Source organism: Marmota monax, unplaced genomic scaffold (genome assembly GCF_021218885.2).
Source record: "Marmota monax isolate L192 unplaced genomic scaffold, Marmota_monax_Labrador192_F-V1.1 WCK01_AAM20220418_F8-fsc00086, whole genome shotgun sequence".
NCBI lineage: Eukaryota > Metazoa > Chordata > Mammalia > Rodentia > Sciuridae > Marmota > Marmota monax.
The window spans coordinates 1,065,951-1,091,007 of record NW_026693086.1 but is presented as its reverse complement, the minus strand read 5'-3'; the positions used below and the strand labels follow the sequence as shown (position 1 = coordinate 1,091,007).

The 25,057-nt window shown below is 46.1% G+C and overlaps 1 protein-coding gene across 2 annotated transcripts in view; it reads right to left on the bottom strand.

Moving 5' to 3' along the window:
* The window catches only part of Scnn1g (sodium channel epithelial 1 subunit gamma), a 29,346-nt gene extending 9,332 nt beyond the window's left edge, over positions 1-20,014 (bottom strand). For both annotated transcript variants that reach the window (XM_046454625.2, XM_046454627.2), the window contains exons 1-6: positions 19,856-20,014; positions 15,748-16,097; positions 13,798-14,095; positions 11,984-12,174; positions 10,967-11,070; positions 8,265-8,428 (exon numbers count right to left, since the gene is read on the bottom strand). In XM_046454625.2, coding sequence (XP_046310581.1) covers positions 8,265-8,428; positions 10,967-11,070; positions 11,984-12,174; positions 13,798-14,095; positions 15,748-16,064 — 1,074 coding nt within the window. In that variant the 5' untranslated portion in view covers positions 16,065-16,097; positions 19,856-20,014. The remainder of the gene's footprint in view (positions 1-8,264; positions 8,429-10,966; positions 11,071-11,983; positions 12,175-13,797; positions 14,096-15,747; positions 16,098-19,855) is intronic.
* Positions 20,015-25,057: the final 5,043 nt, after the last annotated feature.

Genomic DNA, 25,057 nt, shown 5'->3' with positions numbered 1-25,057 from the left:
TGACCTGAGCTGTCCTAGCAGCAGGAGCCCTGGTCTTGCTCTGAATGCAGATGTAGATGCCTTGATGGTCACAGCCTGGCTGCTTCTGACAGCAGCGATAGTGGGGCTGGGGAGGGAGCAGGTGGGTGGTCTCCACCTGTACAGGCCTGGGAGGGACGCATTATTGAGAAGGCTCTGACTGCTTTAGGTCTCCAGTCTCAGGGGCATCTCCTGTGGTTCCATCCTGTCTCCTCTGACCATAGGGAGTTGGATTCTGAGCTCTCCTAAAGAGAGCTCTGGAAGATCCACGTCATGGTCAGTGTTATAGTCAATGGTCAATGGCAACAGGACAAGCAAAGTAGCTAAGGAGTCAGAAATACAGGAGGAGGCTGAGTGCAGAGGTGCACACCTGTAATCCCCCAGGAGGCCGAGGCAGAAGGAATGCAAATTGGAGACCAGCGTCAGCAATTTAGCGAGGCCCTAAGCAACTTAGTGAGGCCGTGTCTCAAAATAAAAAAAAAAAAAAAGAACTGAGGATGTAGCTCTGTGGTAGGGCGCCGCTGAGTTCAATTCTCAGTATAAAAATAATGATGAAAATAATAATACACAGGGCTGGGGCTGGGGCTCGATGGTAGAGCATGTTCCTCACATGTGCGAGACCCTGGGTTCGATCCTCAGCACCACGTAAAAATAAATAAGTGAAATAAAGGTATCGTGTCCAATTACAACTAAAATAAATAAATAAATAAATATTTTTAAAAATTAATAATACAGGTTGTGCCTTCAAATAATTCAGTCGCATGGAGCTGCCTTTGATCAGATTACTTGGCCCGCCTGAGCTTCCGTTTCTCAAGAACCACCATGAATCCTGATTGAACACTTACAATGTTCTTATGATAAGTATCTTACATATATCGACTCATTAAACCTCAGTGGCAGGTCTACTTTACGGGAGAGGAACATGAGACACAGAGAGATAAGATAACCTGCTCAAGGCAATAATGGCTGGTGAGAGAGAGAGCTGGGATTCAAACCCAAGAGGTCCCCCTCTCAACTTTTCTGCACCCTAAGCACGACTGTGAGGATCCTTTGAGCCTCATGCCTGAGAAGTGCTTAGCACGGGGTCTAGCCCAAAGCAAGCACCCTATGGAGGTTCATCTTAATTTTTAAAATAGGTGTATCTTCCACTCCTGCCCTCATGCACTCCCAATAGAGCAACTTGAATGACGGATGTCCCCAAGTCTGTCCTCCAGCCAGAGTCTTCCTGTTGAGACCCAACTGACCACTGGTCATTTTTTTTTTACTTCGGTGGTTCATGCATGCCTTAAACACACCAAACTCCATGGGCATTTGCAAAAGTAACCAGATTCTGTGATTCCATAAAAGTCTAGTTTCTACCACTTGAGTCTGGACTCGTCCTATGACTTTGACTGCTGAACTATTAAGAAATAAACCCTTGAAAAGTGCCTGCTCATTGGAACTTGCCTTCCCTTACAGGATATGGACCAGCATGAACAGGCCTGAGCCAGCAGGTTGGGGTGAGAGACCTGGTGGAGGAGATGCAAGGTGGCCCCCAGACACAGAGATAGACCTCACACGCCACCCTGAGTGAGCACTGGTCGAGATCGGCTGAGCCTGGTCCAGATCAGAAAACCCGGCCAGACGAACCAGCCCACGTGGCTGGCCTACAGATCGGGAGTTAATAAATGGTTGTTGTTTGAAGCCATTTAGTTTTGGAGGTGGCTTGTACCCAGCAAAAGCTAACCAACGTGATGTCTAAAACCGGACTCACCTAAAACCTCCTCCACCCACCACCAACCTGCTCCATCTCCTGTGTTTCTCACATTAGCTGATGACACCCCGATCGAACCAGTTGTCCAAGCCACACACCTGAGCACCATTCTAGAAATTTCTCTCCTTCCTTCTATTTAGTCATCAAGAGATGCTTAGGAGGTGTAACCCGTCCTCTCTCGCCCGGACCTTGGAAGGCTCCCAGTTGCTTCGGGGCCTCACACTTTCCCTTCCTCAGCATCTCCTCCACCCCCACCACTCACCCGTCTGAATCACAAGTCAGCTCCTATCACTAACTCCTCACTTCCTGGTGATTCAAGTTCAAAAGCACCAGCCCAGCCCTCCATCCCAGCTCCCCAGCTGGCCTCTGTCTATGTTTCAAGTTCCACCTCCCACTTGATTAATTCAGTCCAACAGATACTGTCCTGGTTCAATAATGGGAGGCCCTGTGTTACAGAGAAAGTATACAGTCGGCTCTCGGCATCTACAGATTCAACCAGTCGTGGATCAAAATATTTTTTAAAAAATTGCATTCCTATTTGTACAGATTTCTCTCTGACCATTATCCCCTAAACAATCAGTGCAACAACTATTTATTTACAGAGCATTCATATGGCATAGATATTATAAGTAATTAAAACATGATTTAAAATATACAGAATATATGCAAATATAACAGTGGTCACTTTATGCTTTGAATACGCCCTTCCTACTCTGCCACTGCAATTTATTTTTAAATGGATGTGTTTCTTTTTCTTCCTCTCTCCTTGATCCTCCCTAATCTCTCCCACTCCCTAAATCTCAGTGGAAACAGGATTTCCTTTCTTCCCCAACCTACAGAGAGTATACACCCACTGTAGGACTGTCCCTGAGTACACACCCACCATAGGATTGAGGTAATCCAGACTTTGGGGATGGCACTAGAGATCTCAGAAATGACTATCTCCCAAATTAACAAGTGAATGACAACTCCAACAGAGAACAGGTGGAATGTAGCCTTTGAATCACCTCTTTAAAAGCCCCCTGTTCCTGCTGATGGGAAGAAGAATCACAGCCTTTGGGACAGGAGCCCCCTGTGTTTCTCCTTGGCTAGCAAAGCAATAAACCTTCTTTTTCCTTTTTCTCAAAACTGTGTCCTTGCCAGGCGCACACAGCTATAATCCCAGCGGCTCAGGAGGCTGAGACTGGAGGATCACTCCAAAGCCAGCCTCCGCAATTTAGTGAGGTCCAAAGCAACTCAGTGAGACCCTGTCTCTAAATAAAATAGGGATGAGGATGTGGCTGAGTGCCCCTGAGTTCAATCCCTGGTACCCAAAACAAACAAAACAAAAACAACTGTGTCCTTATTATTGGATTGGCATCGAGGACAAGGACTGAGCTTTCAGCAACACAAATACTATGCTACTTTATTTAAGGAACTTGAGCATCCATGGATTTTGGTATCCACAGGGTGGTGGGGTTGGGGTACTAGAAGCAATTCTGCCTCTAATATCAAGGAAAATCTGTAAACTATAAGAACTTAGTATATGGCAATGAACTCTACATTTGTAGAACAAAATTGAACATTGCCATCAAAATTGGGACTGTGAAAGATGACTTAATGCCATGGAAATATGTCAATGATATATTTTGAAGGAGGAAACTGGCAGATTACAGAGGGGTATGCTCAGCAGATTTCCATTTTCATAACAAAACAAAAACAAATACATTTTAAAAATTAGAAGAGACTGGAAAGACTTGGCCCTACATGGGGTTATGGTGAGATAGTATTTTTTCTTTTGTTTTATAATACATTATAGATGTTATTTGTGTATGATAAAGTTTGCACTCCTGATCTATGGTGAGGATAAAAAAGGAATTACAAATAAATGAAGTTAGGACAATTTCTTAGCTATTAGGAGAAAGAATTAAATTCAATCTCTACGTCACACCTTGCAGAAAAGAAATCTAATGGGCTAAAGTATTAAATGAAGTAACAAAATAACTAGAAGAAAACTTATTTTAGTATCTGACCTCTAAAAGGGAAAAAAATTCCTCAATAAACATAATAATAAAAGAAGAAAACAAAGACTTGGACTATGTAAACACTTGAATTTTGCATATAATTAAAAAAAAACCTCTAGGGGGCTGGGGATATAGCTCAGTTGATAGAGTGCTTGCCTAGCATGCACAAGGTCCTGGGTTCAATCCCTAGTATCACCAAAAGAAAAAAAAATCTTTAAAGAAAACTAAAAAAGGAAACTCAAATTGGGAAATATTTTTAATGCATATGGCAAATATAGATTATTTATACATTTTATTTATATATATCTCCAATTCATAAAAGACAGGACCATGAGGTTGGGCACGGCAGCTCTGCCTGTAATCCCAGCGACCTGGGAAGCTTAGGCAGGGGGATCACAGGTTCAAAGCCAGCCTCAGCAACTTGGCAAGACCTTGCTCAAAATAATTAATTTTTAAAAAGTGCTAGGGATGTAGCTTGCTGATACAGTGTCCTTGGGTTCAATCTCCAGTACAGGGGGGGAAAAAAGGTACCAGAAAAGACAGGGGCTGGGAATGTAACTCAGTGACATACTGCAAAGAAAAAAGGGAAAAAAAGAAAAAATTTCCCTAATTCCTCTTTTAGTTCCCTTCAAACATTTCCCCTTCCCTTCACATTGCTTTCCTCAAAAGAGAGAGAGAGAGAGAGAGAGAACCAGTAATCTCTGAGCACTTACTACATGCCAACCACTTTCCTAAGTGCTTCACATGCATCAACTGAATTCTCACTAGCCATGAAGCGTCCCCATTTTACAGATGAGGTAACTAAGGCATAGAGATTACATAACCAAAGCACACAGCTGAGGTGTAAGATAGAAATGCACTGTTGGGTTTGCAAGGACAGAGGAACCGCCCTCTTCTCTGAGCCTCGACCCCACCCCCTAGAGTGACCGGCCCACCCCTGCTCACTTCCTCATCTCCCATTTACCATTCAACCCATTGTCCTTTGGTTTCTGTTCCACTCCTTCCACTGAAAACCTCTCTGACAAAGAATACCAGCGATCTCTTGGTTGCCAAACCTGGAGAACACCTTTTGCCCTTGATCTTGCTTGACCTCTCAACCACCGTTGGCACTGTGGTCAAACCTTCCTTGAATTCCCCTTCCTTGATTTATCTGATGCCAACTCTTTTGGGACTTCTGATGCTAATTCTCTGCCTCGATTTCTCTCTTCTTTCTGCTCATCTCTTCCACATTTGCGTGTTGAGGGCTGTTTGGGGTCTTGGGTGATGGTCTATATTTAAAAGTCTAGAATTTTCTAGAAAGTCCCAGATTTTTCTCCTGAGTTCCAGGTTCACAGCATCTAATTACTGGACGTTTTATTTTCATCTTGTTTTCCCAAAGGCACGACAAATTGGGTGTGACCTAAACTGAAGTGGTCACCATCTCTCCCTTCTTGGACTCCCTAACTCTGAGCCTGACATCCACCCCGCTGCCCACACCAGGACTTAAAAGTCCATCTGACTTTCCCTGACTCTGTTTGATAACAACTTTTCAAACCCTGATATTCATACCCACAGCCACTGCCCCAGCACTTCATCATTTCTTGATAGAATTCCTATAAATGTGCTGCCTCCAGTGTATTGATTACATTTCAACCAAAGTGGTTTTTCCAAAAATTTCAGTACATGGCTTTGCATCCTTTCTCTGGCCCTTTTATACTTGCTGTGCCCTTTGTCTAGGCTCGATCTTCCTGGCATTATTTGCCTGATACTTGTCCCTCAAGAATTCATCATTTAGGAAGCTTTCTCTGATAGTTTCTGTCTAATCATCCATCCACCTATCCATCCATCCATCCATCCATCCATCCATCCATCCATCCAATATTAATGAGGATATACTATGTTGTAAAAACTGAGTACAAAGTCTTTGTTTCCACAGAGACAAAAACTATTTTGCAAACGTGTGTTTTTTATCTTCCCCTCCGAAAGGCAAGCTGTTGGAAGGAAGGAGCTTGCTGTGTTCATCTTTGAATATGCAGTGCTTTGAACACACGGCCCCATGAAATAAGGAAGGTTAACCGACTTATGACTATGCCTAACAGCTTAACATGCCTATCAAAAATAAATAAATAAATAAAAGTTAAAGCAATACAAAAAATCGGAAGGAAGTCTAGTTTGTTTGGACTTGTTCTTAGTGACCCTCTGCTGACCCCTTAGTAATCCCTGCTTTTTTTGGTTGTTGTTGTTCTACATGCTCATAAATCACATCTAGAGCTGACTGACCCTGCTCTGTGGCTTTGATTCTCTACATCCCAAATTGGTGTGGCAGAAATCTCGCCCGGGTCTGTTTACTCGCCATTCGTGAAGGCGATATTTGCTCAACAATGTGGGTAGGGATGTCCAAGTTCAGAGCAAAAAGTCAGAGGGCAGAATTCGCTCATTCTTGAACTTTTGCAAGCTCTACTCTCAGATGCTTCGAGAGGTAGACGGCAGGGAGAGGGCAGAAGGGTAAGGGGTGGATGGGCTGCAAAACCCAGTAGCTGAGGCAGGAGGATCGCGAATTCAAAACCAGCCTCAGCAAAAGCAAGGCTCCAAGCAACTCAGTGAGACCCTGTCTCTAAAAAATATAAAATAGGGCTGAGGATGTGGCTCAGTGGTTGAGTGCTCCTGAGTTCAACCCCTGGTACCCACTCCCCCCACCAAACAAACAAACAAAAAAACCCAGGTCCTTCTTCCCAGTGCAGTTGAGACACTATGGGAAACCAGGCATCAAAACATCACTGTTGTCTTCTGGGAATTTCATGACTTCCCAGTGAACAGAGGTATTGGTGGTCTGTCTTTAGAAGTCTTTTGGAGTCCCAGTCTGAGCAGGTTGGGGGGCTCAGGACATTTTTCCCTATAGGAAATCAGCATCCACACAGCCCAAGCCGGTACATAACTTCTCTCCCGCATTAAAACAAAGTTCCTCCATGACATGCCTCTGGGAGCATCTGCCCTACCAGACAGCCATCCTGAGGATCTCCCAGTATCTAGCACATGGGAAACACTCAGAAATAATAACTGTTGAATGGGTAGTGATGGATGGCTATTTGAGCCCCCAATGCCCGCCACATTGCTTCAGAACCCAATCCAGAGCCATCCACAGCTGAGCAAGGTGGCATAGCTTTGGCTTCACTTTTACTGGAGTTTGAAGCCAATATAGATCCTTGTGCTTGTCTCCCAGAGATTCCGGTTTAGCAGATGTGAGCCTCGTGAGCTACTGGGTTTGGAAACCACTGCTCTGGAGGAAAAATTTGTGAGGGATGAAGGCTAGGAAGTTTAACATGGTGCATTAAGTTCAGATACAAATCAAGGCATGAATGAAGAGTCCACAGAGAAAATGCTTGAGGGATTTTTTTTTCCCTCCCACAAATGTTAAAATACCACCAAGAAGAAATGAAAAGTAAAATTATAATGGATGCTGTTTTTTTTTTCCTTGACAGATTAGAAAAGATTAAAAGTTGAATAATAGGGTGGGTGTGTGGTGGTGCATGCCTGTAATCCCAGTGGCTTGGGAGGCTGAGGCAGGAGGACCACAAGTTCAAGGGCAGCTTTAGCAACTTACAGAGGCCCTAAGCGACTTTGCAAGACCTTGTCTCAAAATATAAAGGGCTGGGGATGTGGCTCAGTGGTTAAGTGCCCCTGCTTTCAATCCCTGGTACTAAAAAAAAAAAAAAGTTGAATAATAAATCATGTTGGTTGGACTCCTCAGCCCAGATGTGCTCGTATTGATAGTGTTGAGCTTTGTTGCAATTCATTCTCCAGGATTTAGAGGGTTTTAAATCAGTGTGTCTCCACCCTGTTTGGAGAGTGTCTCAAAATTAAAAAAAAAAAAAAATATATATATATATATATATATATATATATATATATATATATATATATATATATATAAAGGGCTGGGGATGTGGCTCAGTGGTTAAGTGCCCCTGCATTGAGTATTCTCAGCACTCAGTGAGGTCAGAGGTCACAGACTTGGAGAAAGAAGAGATTCTAGATAAAGGTTAAATTGATGGGAGTCTGAGGGGCTGAAACAGAATTTGAATAGCCCAGTGGCTTTTAACTGGTCTTTAAATAGTTGTTTTCATGCCCTCACAGGATTCTAGAATCCTAGAAAGGAGGATGTTAATCTGCTCTATTTGTATAATTGACAAATATATAATTAGTGTCTGGCACTTTGCTTCTATCAAGTTCCATAAATGCTAGGGCTTTGGGGGGAGGGGGTTGGAGGGAACAAGGGAGGTTCCTTAAATTCTTAAAATGACATCCTGCCTTGTTCATCCCTAGAGAAGATGCAAAGAGAACCTCTGTGTATCTACCAGAATGACCGTTGGGGGGGTGACCACTAGAAAATACAGAACCGCGCTCCCTTTGAAATAAGCACCCTTTTTCCATAAGCTGTGCCTCACGTGGGTTACCCTTGCAAAAAAGCTGTCCTCCTCCCCAAGTATGTGGAACTCGGAGTAGTCTCTTACCAGATGCATTCCAATGGAGGTTGACATTGCGGTCTCGATCTCGGTTCCCACGTCTTCAATGAAGGGATATTCATCCTGCCGATGGATGAGCACCTTAGCCCCCGTGGAGGACACAAGGAAGGGGTTGTACTCTTCTTCGTTTATGTACAGGATGACCTGCAGCCCTGAAAAGATAAGGTTCTGTGGTCAAGAGTCCATAAAGCCTTCCCTGGCGGGGGGGGGGAGCGGACCCCCTCAGTGGTTTGGTAGGCTCAAATCCAAGGCCCAGCAGGCTAGATGGGAGGCAGGCTAGACCAGAAGCTAGACCGGAAGCTGTGTGAGAGCAGGAGCTGTGCCTGGCTTGCTCACCGCTGTGTCCTCAGGGCTCAGCCCCACGTAGGGGCTCAAACGCAGGAACACTGTCACAAGTCTTGCTCAGCACAAGTTCTTGCCGAGCATGAAGGAATGGCTGCTCTGACTGAGGCACACCAATCCACGTGGTCCCTTGAGATGAGAAGTTTGGCTGGACATCTAAAGGGACATGCAGAGCCATGGCTACTGACTGACACCCTCAGGGGATCACCCAGGGAAGAGAGAACCAAAAACGGGCGCATGATTGTTGGCTTAACTCCCCTCCTGGTCCCTGTCCTTGCTCTCTGCAATCTATTATTCTGCGCCCAGTAGCCATAAGGACCTATGGAAATTGGGAGTCGGATCAGATCAAGCCCTGGCCTGAGACCCCCCCACTCCCCAGGAGCAACTCACTGGAGCTGGATACAAGGCGTGCCAGAGAATCAACCCACTGTGACTGACAAGGCTGTGATAACGGAGCCCACCCACCTCTCCCTCCTCGTCCTCTGTCACTCTTCCCTTCAATCAGCTCCAAGCACACCGGTTTTGATTTCTGTTTCTAGAAACACAACCCATTCATTTGATTCTCAGAGCCTTTGTGTTTGCTAGACCCTGGAATTCTCTCTCGTGTGGACCTTCTCATCCTTAAATAGGATGACCTCTCCACGAGGACTTTCCTGAACCTCCTTTTCCTCCTCAAACCCCATCCTGACCCCAGCTCCTCTGTCTTCCCCTTTCTGCTTTCTTCTTCACATTCCACTCGTTAGTACTTGCAACCAGATAATGTCTATGTATGTGCTTGTCCCTTGCTTCAGAAGGCCGAGGGGGCACCTGTCTTGTTCACCGCTGCATCTCTGCTACCTAGAGGAGCACCTTGCGCAGAGCAGATATCAAACCAGTCAATGAATGAGTGTATGATCAGAGTCCATCAGAGGATACACAAACTGAAAGAAGATAACTTAAGAGTTATTCTGACATCTTCTGTTTATGTACAAAGGAACGAAAGCCCAGAGAGAGAGAGACAGTGATCAGCTAGAGGTCACAAAGCCCTGTGCAGTAGAGCCAGAACTCTGCACGTCTCCACGGTCAGTACCCAGATAGCTTCTTCCTCTGAAGATGGTGGAAGAATCCACAGAATCCCACTGTGTGCTCTGAACCAGAGTTTCTTGCAGTCTGGGTGAGAATACAGATTATACAATGACAAAGGTCTGGATTCCAAATGTGGACTTCCTGTATGACGGGATCTTGCCTTTCCTGGTGGGCGCATTATTTATCAAATCATGTTGCACAGGACCCTTCAATAATTCCTTTTGTGGGTAAGCCAGGCCAACTAGTTGGGGTTCCTAACTTTTCTACAAAAGGAGTAGAGATTGTAGTATTGGCAGGAGCAATGGCAGCATAGGTGGCAGTGGTCTTGTAGTCTTGGTACTAGGAAGTAATGACAGCAGCTAGCATTTATTGTGCATATGGTGTGTGTGTATGGCTGAATGGTCTCCTGCCTCCCCAAGTTCATAGGTCTTTAGCCTTAACCCCCAACGTGAGGGTATTTGGAAACAGGACTTCATTAAGGTCCAATGACATCTAAAAGGGTGTGGCTCTAATCTGAGAGGGTTGGGGTTCTTTGAAGACAAGGGAGAGACATCATAGCACTCTCTCCACTTGCAACGGAGGCAAGGTCACTGGGGATCCAGACAGAAGACAGCCATCTACAACCCGAGGAGCAAAGCCTTGCCAGAAACCAGATTTGCGTGATCTTGGAATCCCCAGCCTCCAGAACTGTGAGAAATAAATGTCTGTGGTGCAAACCACCCGGTCTACAGCATCTTGTTAGGGTAGCCTGAGCACATTCAGAGAGTGTGCAGCAGATTTCTCTGCGGGAGATACTATCATTAGTCTCACTTTACAGATGAAGGGCAGTCACGTGCCCAAGGTCACACAATGAGAGGTAGAGCTGGGTTCTGGCTCCAGAATCTGTCATCTTCACTAAGATAAAGGCGTGTCTACCTCCTTAATCTCCTACTCAGCACCTCCAGGTTGAACTCCATCGAGAAGCCACCTGCCCGGCATTACTCACCCCAGCCACAAGCTTAAACCAGAAAGGCGTCTCCTCAGCAGGAAGCCTGCGGTGTGTCCCTTGTGCCTCTCTCAAGGGTAAAGAAGAGAAGTCAAAAAAAAAAAAAAGAAGAAGACAAGAGACACCCAGATTGAAGAAAGTAGGCAACATGGGTGCTGATGGAGATGCTGGACGGATGGGGAAATTAGTGTCTGGTTTGGGGCCAGGTGGAGAGATCTGTATTTCTGGAAGCCCCAGCACCCCCGGGTTATCCTGCTGCCACCACACTCGCTGTCAGGGGGCCTGGGGGTCTCCTTACCGTACTCACTGCCCCCCATGGAGGTGCTGAGGATGCTCTCGTTTTCTCTGTTGTTGAACGTGTAGCAATTCCCATACATGGGATGGTGGAAGAGTGTGAAGTTCCTATAGATGGAGCAGATGGGTCAGAAAGGGCTGGGCTGGGGACTCCCCCGTGTGCCTCTCAGCTAAAGTCTGGAAGGGCAATGTTCATGGGGCCACCTCTCTCTGAGAACAATGGATGATAGCCCCCGACCCCCTTCCCATGAGTTTCCTCGGCTAAAGGGAACCCCTCAAGTCAGGTTCGTTAGACTCCGGTTTCCATGCTCCTCCTTAGCCCTTTAGCCAGCTTCTCTGTTCTGATGTGGCAGTCCCTGTGTCCCATGTTTGCTGAAAATTCCTCCACTCTTGAATTTCTCAGCCAACATGTGCACTTTTTTTTTTCCATTCAAATTCCCGATCCTAGGAAATGCTCCCCAGAGAAGAAATCCCTTATGGGATTTATGGGACTTATGGGACATAAAGAACCCATCCTTCAGAGAACTCTCATTCCAATCACTCTGTGTATTTTTCAGGGACCAATATGTCCCCTAACATATAGACAGGTGGCAGAGGTTTAGTGTTAAAAAAAAATGAGACAAACCCATAGGACAAGCAGGACCCCTCAGAATGTCCCATCTACTCCCGGTCACCACCAGGAATCTGAGTGTGATCTTCCAAGGGGAAAGGTTGGAAGGCTCACAAATGTGAACATAGGCTTTTCTTTATTCCCTCCCTCCCTCCTTGTCTCCCTTCCTTCCTCCGTAGGAGAGCGTTGGCTCTCAAACACTGGTCCGCATCCTAGTAACATGCAAAGTTATACACGCACACTCTCAACCACTCCAGGTCATGATAAGTAATTTCATGAGTTTAAAGCTAGTGTGAGCCCATGCCATGTACTCAACTCCCTGATTCTAGAACCGTCTCCTGTGTGCGTGCAAGGAGCCTGGCTCAGAGCTGCCTGCATCCAGAGGCTGAGAGAACTGCCTCCCCCGCTGACCTGGCATTGCAGGACATCCCATCAAAGAAGCAGGTGACCAGCAGCTCCTCTGCAGAGTAGCTCATGTTGATCTTCTTCTCCAGAGGCACCTGGGCCATGATGTTCATGTAATGCAGCTTGTACCACTCCTGGATGGCGTTGATGCCCGAGCTGAAGGTGTAGGTGGCACAGTCCGAGGTGTCGTTGGAACACTGTAAATAAGAGGAGAAGCCCGGCTATTACCAGGAGATCTGCTACCTTTTGGAAGGACCTTAAGGATGAGTAATTGAAACTTCGGGTCAGATACTCAGGGGAACGAGAGAGAAGCCTGGGATAAGAATGGTTTTCCTGCCAGGCAGGGTGATGCAAGCCTGTCATCCCAGCAGCTAAGGAGGCCGAGGCAGGAGGATCACGGGTTCAAAGCCAGCCTCAGCAACAGCAAGGCACTAAGCAACTCAGTGAGACCCTGTCTCTAAATAAAATACAAAATAGGGCTGGGGATGGGGCTCAGTGGTCGAGTGCCCCTGAGTTCAACCCCCTGTACCCTTCCCCCCTTTACTTCTGGCCTTCAGGATAGGAAAGAGGTTAGTGAAGAAGGACACTGAGTCCCACTCTTATGACTCCCTACTTCTGTCTGCCACAGGTAAGAAGCCAAACTACCTTTTTTTTTGGTTCCCTAGATATTTGGGGTTTGGCTCAAATGCTTCTGAGTTCCTACACAATCCATCCTGCTTCCTGCTACATAAACAGTTTAGAAACCTGGATTCTAGCCCAGAATCTGATACTACTTCTCTGCAGGATCTTAGGTGAGGCATTATGCATCCATTCTGCCACTTACAAAATATTGACCGAACTATCATCCTCACCAACCACACAGAGTGGCGGAGAGGACCCACGTCTGAATGATACGATAATGAGGACTTTATAAGGAAATCATGGTACATTCCTGGTGTTTTCTTCAGGGCTTGGAAAGTCTTTGGAAAGGATAGATATCAAGGAATTGACTAGAATATCCAAGAGAATCTTATGACTATCCTATGAATGATCTTAGTGATTTTTTTTGAATAGGGACCATTTTTTTTTTTCAGGATTTGACCCTCTTGATAAGGAAGTATCAAACAATTCAGGCTATAAAATATAGAAGCATCTCTGTCCTCAAGCGGTGGATGGAGCACGGGGTGAGATGGAGATGGAATTTATTTTCAGTGAGTTAATGCTTCCCAAAAGTCTCTCAAATGGGACCAGAAAGGGAGGTGACCAATCCGGCCACAGCACCTCATGAAGACCAGCAGTACCGGGGCACTGGTGTTTTGTAGTGATCTTACCTATTTTTTTTCCCTTTGGGTGTTTGCACTCTGATTTTGCTTTGTAGGAATTTTCTTTCCCCCCTTTGATACAGTCCTTGATTATCCTTCAAGATGTCCTGCCTTCCATTATTAGCCAAGAGGACATCAGGGTGACCCAAGCATGGCCAACCAGGTGGTCCCAGGATGGAATTTGTATGTTAAGCAATAATAAAAAGCCTGAAAGTAACTTCTTTTATTCAGCAGCAGTTTCTGAAATGATCTCATCCTTCCTTCCCATCTAGATTCCCAAATCATCTCTCATTTCTCTCTATTTGGGAGGCCCCCATGAGCTACGGGTCACCTCCTAGGACATTTCCCCCGTGTTCTAGGATTGCCTGAGTCAGATTCACTCGCTGGTAGTCCACTCACCCTCACCAGGTATATTTCTTCCAGGGGTCCTCCAGGAGCAAACGGCCTAGGAGAAGAGACCCTGGGCCCACCAGCCCCAGCACCTTCCATGCCCCCAAACTGCGAGCCAGCGAGTCTTACCAGTTGGAACCCCACCACCTCCTTGGAGTCGTGGACATGCACGACGTTGGAAGCCTTGTGAATGATTTTCCCGCTCACTTTCCGCTTCCGGCCTGTGATGAAGTCCCTGGCCTTGCCCCTCTCCTCCTCGTTGAAGACCAGCAGCGGGACCACGTTGAGGAATTTGGGCTGGATGCCTTCCCAGGGTTCTGCCTCCCGACGTTTCCGAGAGTTCACCTCTGAAAAGCCAAATAGGGACTTCAAGGCCTCTCTGGTCTCCTTGTCCAGGTCAGCCAGAAGGTCACGCACGGCACTGTACCTGCCAGGGACGGGAAGGTAGTGTCCATCAGAGAAGGCAAACCCCTCCGGCAGAATGCCATCCCGGCTCCGTGCTGTGGTCCATCAAGAGGCACCAGCTTCCGCCCCCCCCCCCCCGCCCATCCCTGTGGCCTTCCCCATTAGCTCCATCCGGAGTCACTGTTGCCTCCCACAAAAGGGAAAGGCACATGGGTGACCCTTGCATGACATCTTGTGGCTTCACCCCTGCCACCACTGTCTGCTTGCTCTCGGGGTGTGTTGATGAGTTTGTCCCCAACCAGCATTTCTGGAGTGGTGACCATCAGGTACCTCCCCTAATCCAGCCACAGTGAGGACAAACAAATATCTGCCAACCAGGGGGTCAGGCTCCATCTCCACCCCACACACCCTGCCTCTGCCAACCCGTGACCTCCAACCATAGCTGGGAGGGAGGAGGGCATGCCTGTTACCCTGACAACCCTTGAGAACACAGGGGAATAGTGACAAGTGTCTTCAGGCAGCCTGATGAAGCCATTTAAAACTTTTTTCCCATTGCCAAATATTCCCAGCCTCTCCCTTAACTCTCCCCTCTCTTTCCTCTCCTCCTTGCTCTGTGCATAGGCAACATAGCACAGGGATTCAGAGTACCAGTCCCACAGCTTAACTACCTGAGTTCAGATTTCCCATCCTGGTTCTTACTGGCTGTGTACATAGGAAACACACATATGCATAAAAATAATTTAATGGTTGTGATTATGAGTTAGCATAGGGTAGATATATTTGCACTACAGCATGAGCCAAGGGGTCAAAGACTGTGCGTAGGTTGCTCAATTCTATGCCTCAGAACCTAGGCTAGACAATTTTTAGATGCTGAGTAATTATGGAACTAATAATGGCTGGAAGGAGGGAGAGAGGGAAGGAGAAGGGAGAAATGGAAGAGATAAGGGAGGGAGGAAGAAAAGAAAGAGACTTAAGAGGTAGAGAATAAGTCTTAGACCTGATCTGGATCTTGAGCTTTTCTGACGGTTGATGACTGGCCAAGTCCGCTTCTTTGGTAATCATGATCATCTCCCCCTGCCCTCTGTTCTCTTCACCCCTGACCCCTACCCTGACAAAATTCTGCTGGATTCTGACCCGGCTGGCAGGTCAGTGTTCCATGATCCCAAGGACTCTGATGACCCATTTAGAACAGGTCCTGCAGCTGCCAATGGGGTAGCACCAACGGCTAATCCAGCCTAAAGCCCTGTGGGGCAGGGCTCACTCAAATGAGGCTTAGCAGAGCCGGGATGCTTCTGGAAGTTTCTGAGTCAGCCTTGAGCTTACATTTTGTGGAGATGGAGGGTGTGGATTTGGAAAGTTGGGAAGAGTGGCTAAGCTAAGGGTTTGGTGTCAGCGTTTATGAGGGGAGGGCAGAGGGTGCAAGTTCATTCCAGACCCAACCTCCAAGCTAAGCTGATCCTTGCAACCTCCCCATCTGCTTCCCCTGAGATAGCCCATCCCCAGAAGTAGGGGATAGACTGAAACCTTGGTACACCTTTGGAGCCCCTGGAGAGGGCAGTTCACCAATGTTGCCAATGAATTCAAATTCCTAAAAGCACATCTACAGGCTGCAGGGGCTTTGGCACCCGCGGGAGTCATGAGCTCCACGCCTTGACCCCTGCTCGCGCCTCTTACTTGTAGGGGTTCATGTTGCAGATGGTGACAGCGGGGAAATCCAGCTTCTGGAAGTGGACCTTGATGGAGACGGAGACAGTGTAGAAAGAGCACACGAGGAGCGCGCACTGCCAGATAATGAGGGCCACCGCCATCAGCGTGATCCCGATCCAGATGAGGCGGCGGAGGCGGCCGCGGGACACCACGATGCGGCGGCAGCCGTGGGTGTTGGTGTTGAGGCAGTACCACCGCATCAGGTCCTTGATGGTGGGTGCCTGAGGGCCTCTCACGGGCAGATTCTTCTTGATTTTGGCTTTGATCTTCTCTCCGGGAGCCATGGCGAGGATGGGACTTGGCGAGCAGGCCACTTACTGGAGGGACAGAGAAGAGCAGGTGAGCTCGTGCAAGCAAGCTGGCTGCTGGTAAGTCCCTGGAGGCGAGGGACCTCAGTGACCTCCTTCCACTTTTCCTCCGTGGGCTGGACAGTCTCCATCCTGAGGCCTTGGCCCCCTCTCCAGGATATTTGTTCTTGGCCACCACAGCTGCCAGAGAGGCTGCCTCCTCCTCTTAGGGCCCCCAGGCCTAGCCCTGTGAGGGCTGGGCCAGGTGGAACCCGCGGAGACTGGCCCGACTAGCCCAAGGACCTTTCGCCTGGGTTTCTGGGGCAGCAGCCCTCAGTGCAACCCAATCAGCTCCTGTCTTATCAGGTGGGGGTACTGCAACGTGCCTTATCGCTCCCACTCACCTGCCCTCCTGGAGGGCAGCCTTCCTACCCCAATAGGCCCCCTGGTGCTCAGGACAGTGTCTGGCACAGAGCGAGCGCTCAGCAAGGTGTTTCTGACAGATGAAATCAGCCAAGGGAGTTTTCTGGCAGCCCCTTCGATCACGTTCCTGGCCCCATTTCTTCCAGCTCATTTCCCTACTGCTTTCTTGAAAGTGAAATGATTTCTGATTAATTTCTTCTCTTTACAGACAAGCTCTTAGCGCTTCAGAGTCCCTGATATAGACGTTAGAAAACAATAGTCTACAACTGACAGCCACCTAATATTTGCAGAGCACTGTGCCACATTTTTTTTGTGTATTTATTTAAAGCTACCATTCATTTGGAGAATGCATCTTGATTTAATAACAGCTTCTGGGGAGAGTGTTGGAAAGCAAATTATTAGATTCATCAACAGACACGATCATCTCAGTCACAGAAACGTTACGGCGTGAAATGATATTCATTTTATAAATATACTAATATACTATACAGTGTATATAATATATACATATACTATGTGTGTGTATATAGTCATCTCATATTTATAATATATACATATGAGATGATTATATACATTTATAATATATACATATTGTCTCTTAAGTCTCATAAATTTATAGTCTCTATATTAACACACATAGTCTCTCTCTCTCTCTCTCTCTCTCTCTATATATATATATATATATATATATATATATTTCACCTCATGTTTCAACAATTCCACAAAGTAAACGTACTATTATCATCTCCATGCTACAGAGGAGGAGAATGAGCTCAGAGAATCAACTTGTATAAGATTGTACAGGAATCTTGCAGCCTTAACCACCATAGTCTATGTCTTTGAGGGGCCTGGTGTTGTACCGGGGACTGCTACGCCCCCTCATTAAAGCAAGAAGCTGGTTAATAGTACTCGAGACTAAAGGTAGAAAGAAAGAGAAAGAATCTTGAGGTATTTAGTTTCTAAATACTCTGGATAGTAAATAGTAACTATTTCTCAAGACTCATGAATACCAGTATAGGGGGAGGGGTATATGCAAACTCTGTCCCCTGTGTGTTCTACAGCACCAAAGCCAAATTAGGACATGCTCTGATTTGGAGGTATACAGAGTGGGCTCCATGTCCTCAGAGGTCCCTTGTCTAATACAAGGACTTAGGTGTGTCCCCATTAAGTTCTTTAGTCAGGATTCTGAACTTGTGGAATTACTTTTTTTTTTCCATTATGAATCCATGGAATAGAGTCCAAAATTAGGAGCTGGACCAAAGCTGGGGTCTTTCAAAATTAACAACACTAGTGGGTTTTAAGGCTTACAATGCAAAAGAAATAGAGTGTTGGGGATAGAGGTAAGATATCCAGAGTCAGCCAAACTGTTTCAGAGACTTCTGTGATTTTTCTGGGATGGAGAAAACCATCTATAATATCCCAAATTATGCTATTAGCCTCTTGGCAAGAGAAATAAAATTTATTTTAGTTTATTATTTGTTTATTTATTGCAGAATTGGGAATTGAACACAAGAGCGTTCTACTTCTGAGCTAAAGTTTTAGCCTTTTATAAAATTTAAAAATTTTTTTTAAAATATTTTTTAGTTGTCAATGGACCTTCATTTTATATACTTAAATGTGGTACTGAGAATCGAACCCAGTGCCTCACATATGCTAGGCAAGCACTCTACCACTAAGCCACAACCCCAGCCCCCTTTTTTACTTTATTTTATTTTGAGACAGGGTTCCATGAAGTTGGTGAGGCTCACCTTGAACCTATGATCCTTCTGCCTCAGCCTCTGGGCTTGTAGCATCACTTATTTTATAATTTTCAATATTACTCATCCTCACCTTTTCCTGTACAGCAATCCCAAACCAAAAAAGAAAGAATGTAACAATTGTTTTTTAAATCGAGGCCCAGGTTCAATGTCCTGCTAAATAATGCTGCAGCCCAGGAGAAATTTCCTACTCTGCAAATGTTTGCCAGAAGCTGTGATTCTGGAAACTTCTGTCCCCCATCTCATTCTTCCCACTAAAGACAAGACCTAGGGTCCCTCTGCCCATCAGTCCCTTCCCTGGGCCTGACCCTGACCCCAGCAGAGCAGAGGAGCCCCACCAATGCTCCCACAAATATTTCAAGTTCAAGGCAAAACAACTTTGGAGCTACTACTGGATTGTGTCACCTTTGAGGAAGAATTAGCTGCAGACGCCCTTCAAAGTGCTTTACAGGTATTACCTCATTCAATTTTCACAACAATCTTCTCCGGTAGGAATCAGAATCTCCCCCATGATACAAATGAAACGGAGACACCAAGGTTAAGTAGTTTGCCCAATGTCACATTGGAAAGTGGCTGAGCTGGGATTTGAATCCAGAAGTCCCTACTTTTATCTACCTGCTCTACTGCTCCTGAAATGACAGTGACAGTGGCAGTAGAAAATAATGACTGTCATTTATCAATCCCTAACTGTGTCCCGGCACCCTACTTAGTTCTTTTTACATATTACCTAATAAAATTCTCACTACAAATTATATGAGATATGATAGATCCCCATTTCACAGAGGAGGAAACGGAGGTGTAGAGAGGTAAGATAATCTGCCTTAGGTCACAAAGGTAGGAAGGATTGCAAGGATCCCCCCCCCCAAAAAAAAAAAAATTCCAGGGTCCTGATTCATGAGAGCAAGTCCCTAATGCACACCCCGGACTACCACTAAGCTCTCCTATTCCCCATGTCACAGTGAAGGAACCTGGGGAGGGGTGAGAAATTTGCTCCATGTCTTGGGCAGGGTTGGTCGCAGAACTTGGAAGCGACCAGGGACCTAAGCTGATGCGCGCCCCTGCTGCATGGAGATCCCTTGAGCCTCGGACCCGTCCCGAGCTCCTCGTGGGAGCCGCTGCAAGTCCTGCCCGCCCTTGCGCGGAGCGACTGGGCGCTGTCCTGTGGCCAAAGCCCCCTCTGTCCCCGGGCTGCTGCAGGACAGCTCAGGCCGAGTCCGCCCGCCCAAGAGAGCAGCCAGCCCGCTTCAAGTGTTTGCTTCTTTCTGCAACAAGAGTCCACCTCCAAAAAAAGCATTCCAGAGCGTAAAAGGAGCAGCCACGGTCCAGTCCACGCGCTTCACCGAGGCGGGGAAGGGGGGTCGGGGGAGGGTAGCTCAGGAATGACCATCGCCCAGCCCTGTGACCCGAGCCACTGCGCGAATAGACAAGAGAGCTGCATCGATCGCCCCGGGAAAGTGTCCCTGCATCCTGGTCACCGGCTAGCAGCCGCAGTGATGCCGGCAGGGCCACCGACCCACCGGGCTATCCGCGCGTCCGGGAGGCCACCGCGTACCGCGGCACTCTGGTGCCTGAAACCCTTGCCGGTCCGACCCAGCCCGGCTAGCTCACCTCTCAGCTCCGAAGGATGGGGGTTCGCGTGTGCACCATCCGGGTACGCTCCTTTTCTGCTCTCCTCACCAGGCAAGCATCCCCAGTTGGCGCGCCCCAGGGCTCTTGTGGGAGGGCCTGGGCCCCTCCTCTAGAGCCCAGCCCCCTCAGGTTCTGTCCCCTCCTACCAGCCCAGGTGTGTTCCCGAGCCCGCCGAGAACTGGCGACCAGCCCAGAGCAGGCCACGACTCCGCAGCGCCACCTGCCGTCCCGAAGCAAGCTCTGCGCCCCAGCTGGGCTGGTCCTGAGCCGTTCTAGGTGGCAAAGCGAGGGCCTGCTGCCGCCCGAAGGCCACCCTGAACCTTGCATTCCCCTGGGTCTCGGTAGCACCTCCCACAAGGCACCTCGCAACCCCTCCTGCTGCTCTGTTACTGACCCGGGCCTTTCCTTCTGCTCCAGATCACAGGTGCCTTCCTGCCCCAGCACCAGCAGGAATCTCACTCAGTCTTTTGTCCCCCATCCCCTGAGCATTGCTCCTGACTTGCACCGTGAGGCTGCTTTAACCAGGCCACCCATCCTTTGGTCTGATCAAGTGCCTTTTTGTAAGGGACTCAGGCAGATAACCAACAGAAATGAGTTTGAAAATTGCAACTGGGAGGAACCACATTGAGATCCTTCGGCCACTGTCCCTTTTGAGTCGGGAAGAATTGAGACCCCAGGAGGGGAAGGGGTCTGTTCTCACAGAGAGCTTCTCAGATGCACGGTCACCTACTGATGTCTTGTTAAAATGCAGGGGTAGGGTGGTTCTTGAGAGTCTGGGTGTCTGACTTCCCAGGAGATGCCTCTGTTGACTGCCCAAGATGACACTTGGAGCCGCAAGGGTTACTTACTGGCCACTGGGGGTGGAAACAAGCCCAGCATTACTGGAGGGCAGCTTAAAGAAAATCTTTAAAAACTCCACCGTTTTTTCTTACAATATATGCTCATTGTGAAAAATTTAAATGGTAATCCACATCCCCCACTAAATAAGCACTGTTAACAGTAAAGTTATTATTTTGTATATATACCTACACACATGTATACTGTATGTATATATGAATGCGTGTGTGTTAAAGATAGGATTTTGAAATATATGTTGTTCCTAAATTTCTGAAGTTTGTTTTGAAGATTATACATCATATTTTTCCTCAATGTAAAATGAAGTCTGTTTTTTCACCTCATGATACATTATAGGCAACTTTTCCTTACTTAAAATGTACATTTGCTTAAGTATTCCATTCACATAATTGAATCGATTTATTAATACATGTATTGCCTCCAGTTTTTACCAATATATTCTCTGCATAAAATCTTCATTTATATCTCTAATTGTTTTCTTGGGATACATTCTCACTGGTGGGATTTTTTTCCCCCTGGTCAGTATACTTACTCAGTTTGATCTGCAAAACAAAAAAGTACAGTTGAGAAAAAGGCCAAACAGTATATAGACTAGAAAATAATAGATTATGTATGTGGTGTCTTTCTCTATATGCTTACATACAGTTTTTAAAAGAGGTCATCTCTTGGGATGGGTTTACATGGGATTTTTACTGATCTCTGTTGTTGTTGTTGAACAGATATGTTCTGTACCATAAAAATAATGTTTATGAAAGGTAACAAGCTAGTTGATACATTATAGGATACAATGAACTTAGGCTTGACCGATCTCTTTTTAAAAATCCACTTAAAATTGACATAGTGAAATGTTTGAAGGGTACAATTCAATGAGTTCTGGAAATTGTATATTCTTATATGACCATCCCCATAACAGACACAGAGATGGGCAACATCTCAGCACGTTTCCTTAACCCCTTTCTACTCCGTTCTGGTTCTTGGGTACAGAGTGGTGTTGTGTCTACACCACTCCTGCCATCATAAGCCTCTTGTCAATCCCACATCTTACCGGGGATCACCTGAAACACTCCACTTTTGGTACCTAGTTCTAATTCAGGCAGGACCATGTTTATTTCAAGAATCGAAAATAACCTTGAACTAGCTTAGCTAAGTTGAAGAATGAAACAGTTTAGCTTACGTATTGGGAAGTTTGACCTCAGGCTCTGCTTTAAGCTGGAGTTCCAAAGGTAACCAGGACCTAATTTCTCTATGCTTGAGTCTCTGAGTCTCTGCTTTGCTTTCTTGGTGTTTATGTCATTCTCTGACCCATGAAGTCATAAGATGGCTCTGCTGGTTCCAGCCTGCACATGTACTGAGCTCAGAGTCTAGTAGGACTGATGGATCAAGTGTAGCCTGTAGGATCCAGTCTGAGCAACACTTATTGGGTTTTACTGTGTTGCTTGAAGCTTGTTCTAACCCCTAATTGAACAATACCATGAGAGAGGGGGGATGTGTTGACCTGTATCTTAGCCCATATTTTACTGCTATAAGAAAATACCATATCTGGGTAATTAATGCAGAGAATGAATTTACTTCTCACAGTTCTGGATTTGGGAAGTCTGATAATCAGGAGGTCAGGATCTGCTTTTGTACTCCATCATCCCATGGCAGAAAGGCAAAGCATGCCTGAACAGAGTTTATCTAACACACATATTTTCATAGGAAGGCACATAGTAAGGCAGAGGAGAAAAAGAGATCAAACTCACAGCTTCAAGCCCTTTTATATCAGCATTCTCCATGCATGAGAGCAGAAGCCTCAGGTTCTAATCACCTCTTGCCAGTGTGTTTTGGAGATTTACTTTTTAACATATGCTTTGTGTGAGGCGGGGGGCACATTCTAGTCCTAGCAATTGGCTTAGGTTTGGATTACATGCTTCACTTCTGGGTAGAATCAGCTTCGTTTAACACATGTGGGCTAAAAATGGGGGTGGGGTGGTTCTCCAAAGTCAGAGTCAGAGTCAATTCTGGGTTTCAAAAGCATCCAGTCTACACAATTCCTTTCCTTTCACCTTCTTTGGCACTCAGAACTGGTGATTGTCTTGGTGAAACACCTTCTTCTCTTGGCTTCTCTGACGCATTGCTTTCTCTACAATTTACTTAATACTCTTTGTAACTTTTTGCAGCATCTCTCTGTAAAAACCTAGAGTTCCTGTGTTGTCAAGGATTAGTATTGGGGTTCAGGGTCTCAGGAGGCTAGTCATGAGAAATAATAGGAGATCTTGAAACTTCTAGAAAGTAGGAGATCAAAAGTGTCCAAAGTGGATCTGAAGACTTGGTTAAACTGAAATAAGGGCTGAGATCTAGTTTGTGGACCAGTGGGAATAAATAGCTTTGCTGTAAGGTTTGATTCTTTCCAGGATTCCTGAAGCTCTAGAATGATGTCCTTCCGTTCATGTGATTCCCTCCACCAGGATGGGATCAAGGCTGTTATTTCACATTGCTCATTGAGTTAGAAACCTACTATCCTAGGTCATTAGGGAGTAGGAACCGGGGTGTTTAGATTCACTTGTGTAAGTTTCATAATCATTTTTCTGATGCTGCTTCTCTTGCAGGAAGTTGGCTGCAGACGATCAGCACCGTGGACAGCAGCCAAAGATGGTCATGGTTTCTTTCCCCTTCCCTGTAGGTCTCTGGTGGAATGCACATTCCCTCAAAATGTCACTTGCAATTTGGGGATGGACACATTGGAAAGGATGAAGGAGTGAAAGTGTTACCCTCACCCAGCCGAGTCAGCCTGTACCCCGATAGAGATCACAGTCAGAATGCTGTTACAACTAGAAACGTAAGGTCAGCTCTTGCTATTCATGATAGCTATGTTCTATAGAGTTGCCTTGAACACTGAATCAGCCACTATTGACTGGCTGTGTCTAGGCAAAATGCAGGGTTAAGTTCTCAAGAGCCTCTGGTCTCATTTTCACTAACCAATCCATACATATCTTTGTCCCTTTCGTGTTTCTGTTTAAAGCCACTTCATTGAAAATACAGTTGATTTGTTGACATTGAACTCATGGCCAACAGCATTATAAGGCATGCCGAATAGAGTTTATCTAACACACATATTTTTCATAGTGAGGCACAGTACTGTGTTTGAGAAGCACTTCAGCATTATACCTGCGGGGTGCTGTTATCAACAGCAGACTCACCAACAATGTACAGACATGGGTAAACTATGAAAAGGGGCAATTGTTTGTAGTGAGAGCTAAAACAATAAGGCAGCTAGGAATTGAATGTCGAACAGCACATTTTTGTTGTTCTGTGCACGCCCATAAAAACACCTTGAGTCATGATTTTAGAGTTACAAATGAATTTTAGTGAGTAGATGAATTTGCAAATATGCAGCTTATGAATACTGAATGTTGACTATTATTTATTTTTCTTTATGCCAATTTGGGCTGGTTCATTTGGGCTGGTTCATTTCCTTGGGTCTCAAATTATAGAAGCCAGAGTCCTTACAATGGCCCACGAGGCCCTACATGATTTAATTTGCTCTTCCTTTTCTTGTGTCTGAATTAGGTTATTCATTTGAGATCAATCTTTCTTTCTTTCTTATTGGACATTGGACTCTATTGCCATCTCCTTTCTTGGTTTTATTTTTTCTTCAAAGCAGTTAGCAGGAGCTGAAATTATGTTAAATATTTATGTATTTCTTTATTTTCTGTTGCCTGCCACTAAAATGGAAAACACTTTGTATTTTCCCAGCTGAATCCCCAGAGTCCTGAGCAGGTGCCTATCACACATTGAGCACTCCAATGCTCATGCCAGGTTGAACCTCACAAGTTTCCTATTTGGGCAGAAAAACGTTAGAGGTTTGATGATTTCTTTCCACTGAGTTCTGGCGTCACTCTGTGTTAGTCAGCTTTTCGTTGCTGTGATCAAAAGACCTAAGAAGAACAACTTGGAGGAGGAAAAGTTTATGGTGGCTATTGGTTTCAGAGGTCTCAGTTTGTGATGGGCAGACTCCATATCTCGGAGCCTGATTGTGGAGGGAAGCTGCTCAGTTCTTGGCAGCCAAAGGAATTGGGATGGGGGGAGATAGAGATGAGATGAGGAGAGAGAGAGAGAAAGAGAGAGAGAGAGAGAGAGAGAGAGAGAGAGAGAGAGAGAGAGAGAGAGAGAGAGAAGCTAAAGACAAAATACATAATCCCTAAGGCATGCCCCCTATGACCCACTGCCTCCAGCCACACCCTAGTTGCCTACAGTTACCACCCAGAAATCCACTTAAATTATTAATCCATGAAATGCATTAACCCAATGAGTAGGTTATGACTCAAAATCTAATCATTTCACCTC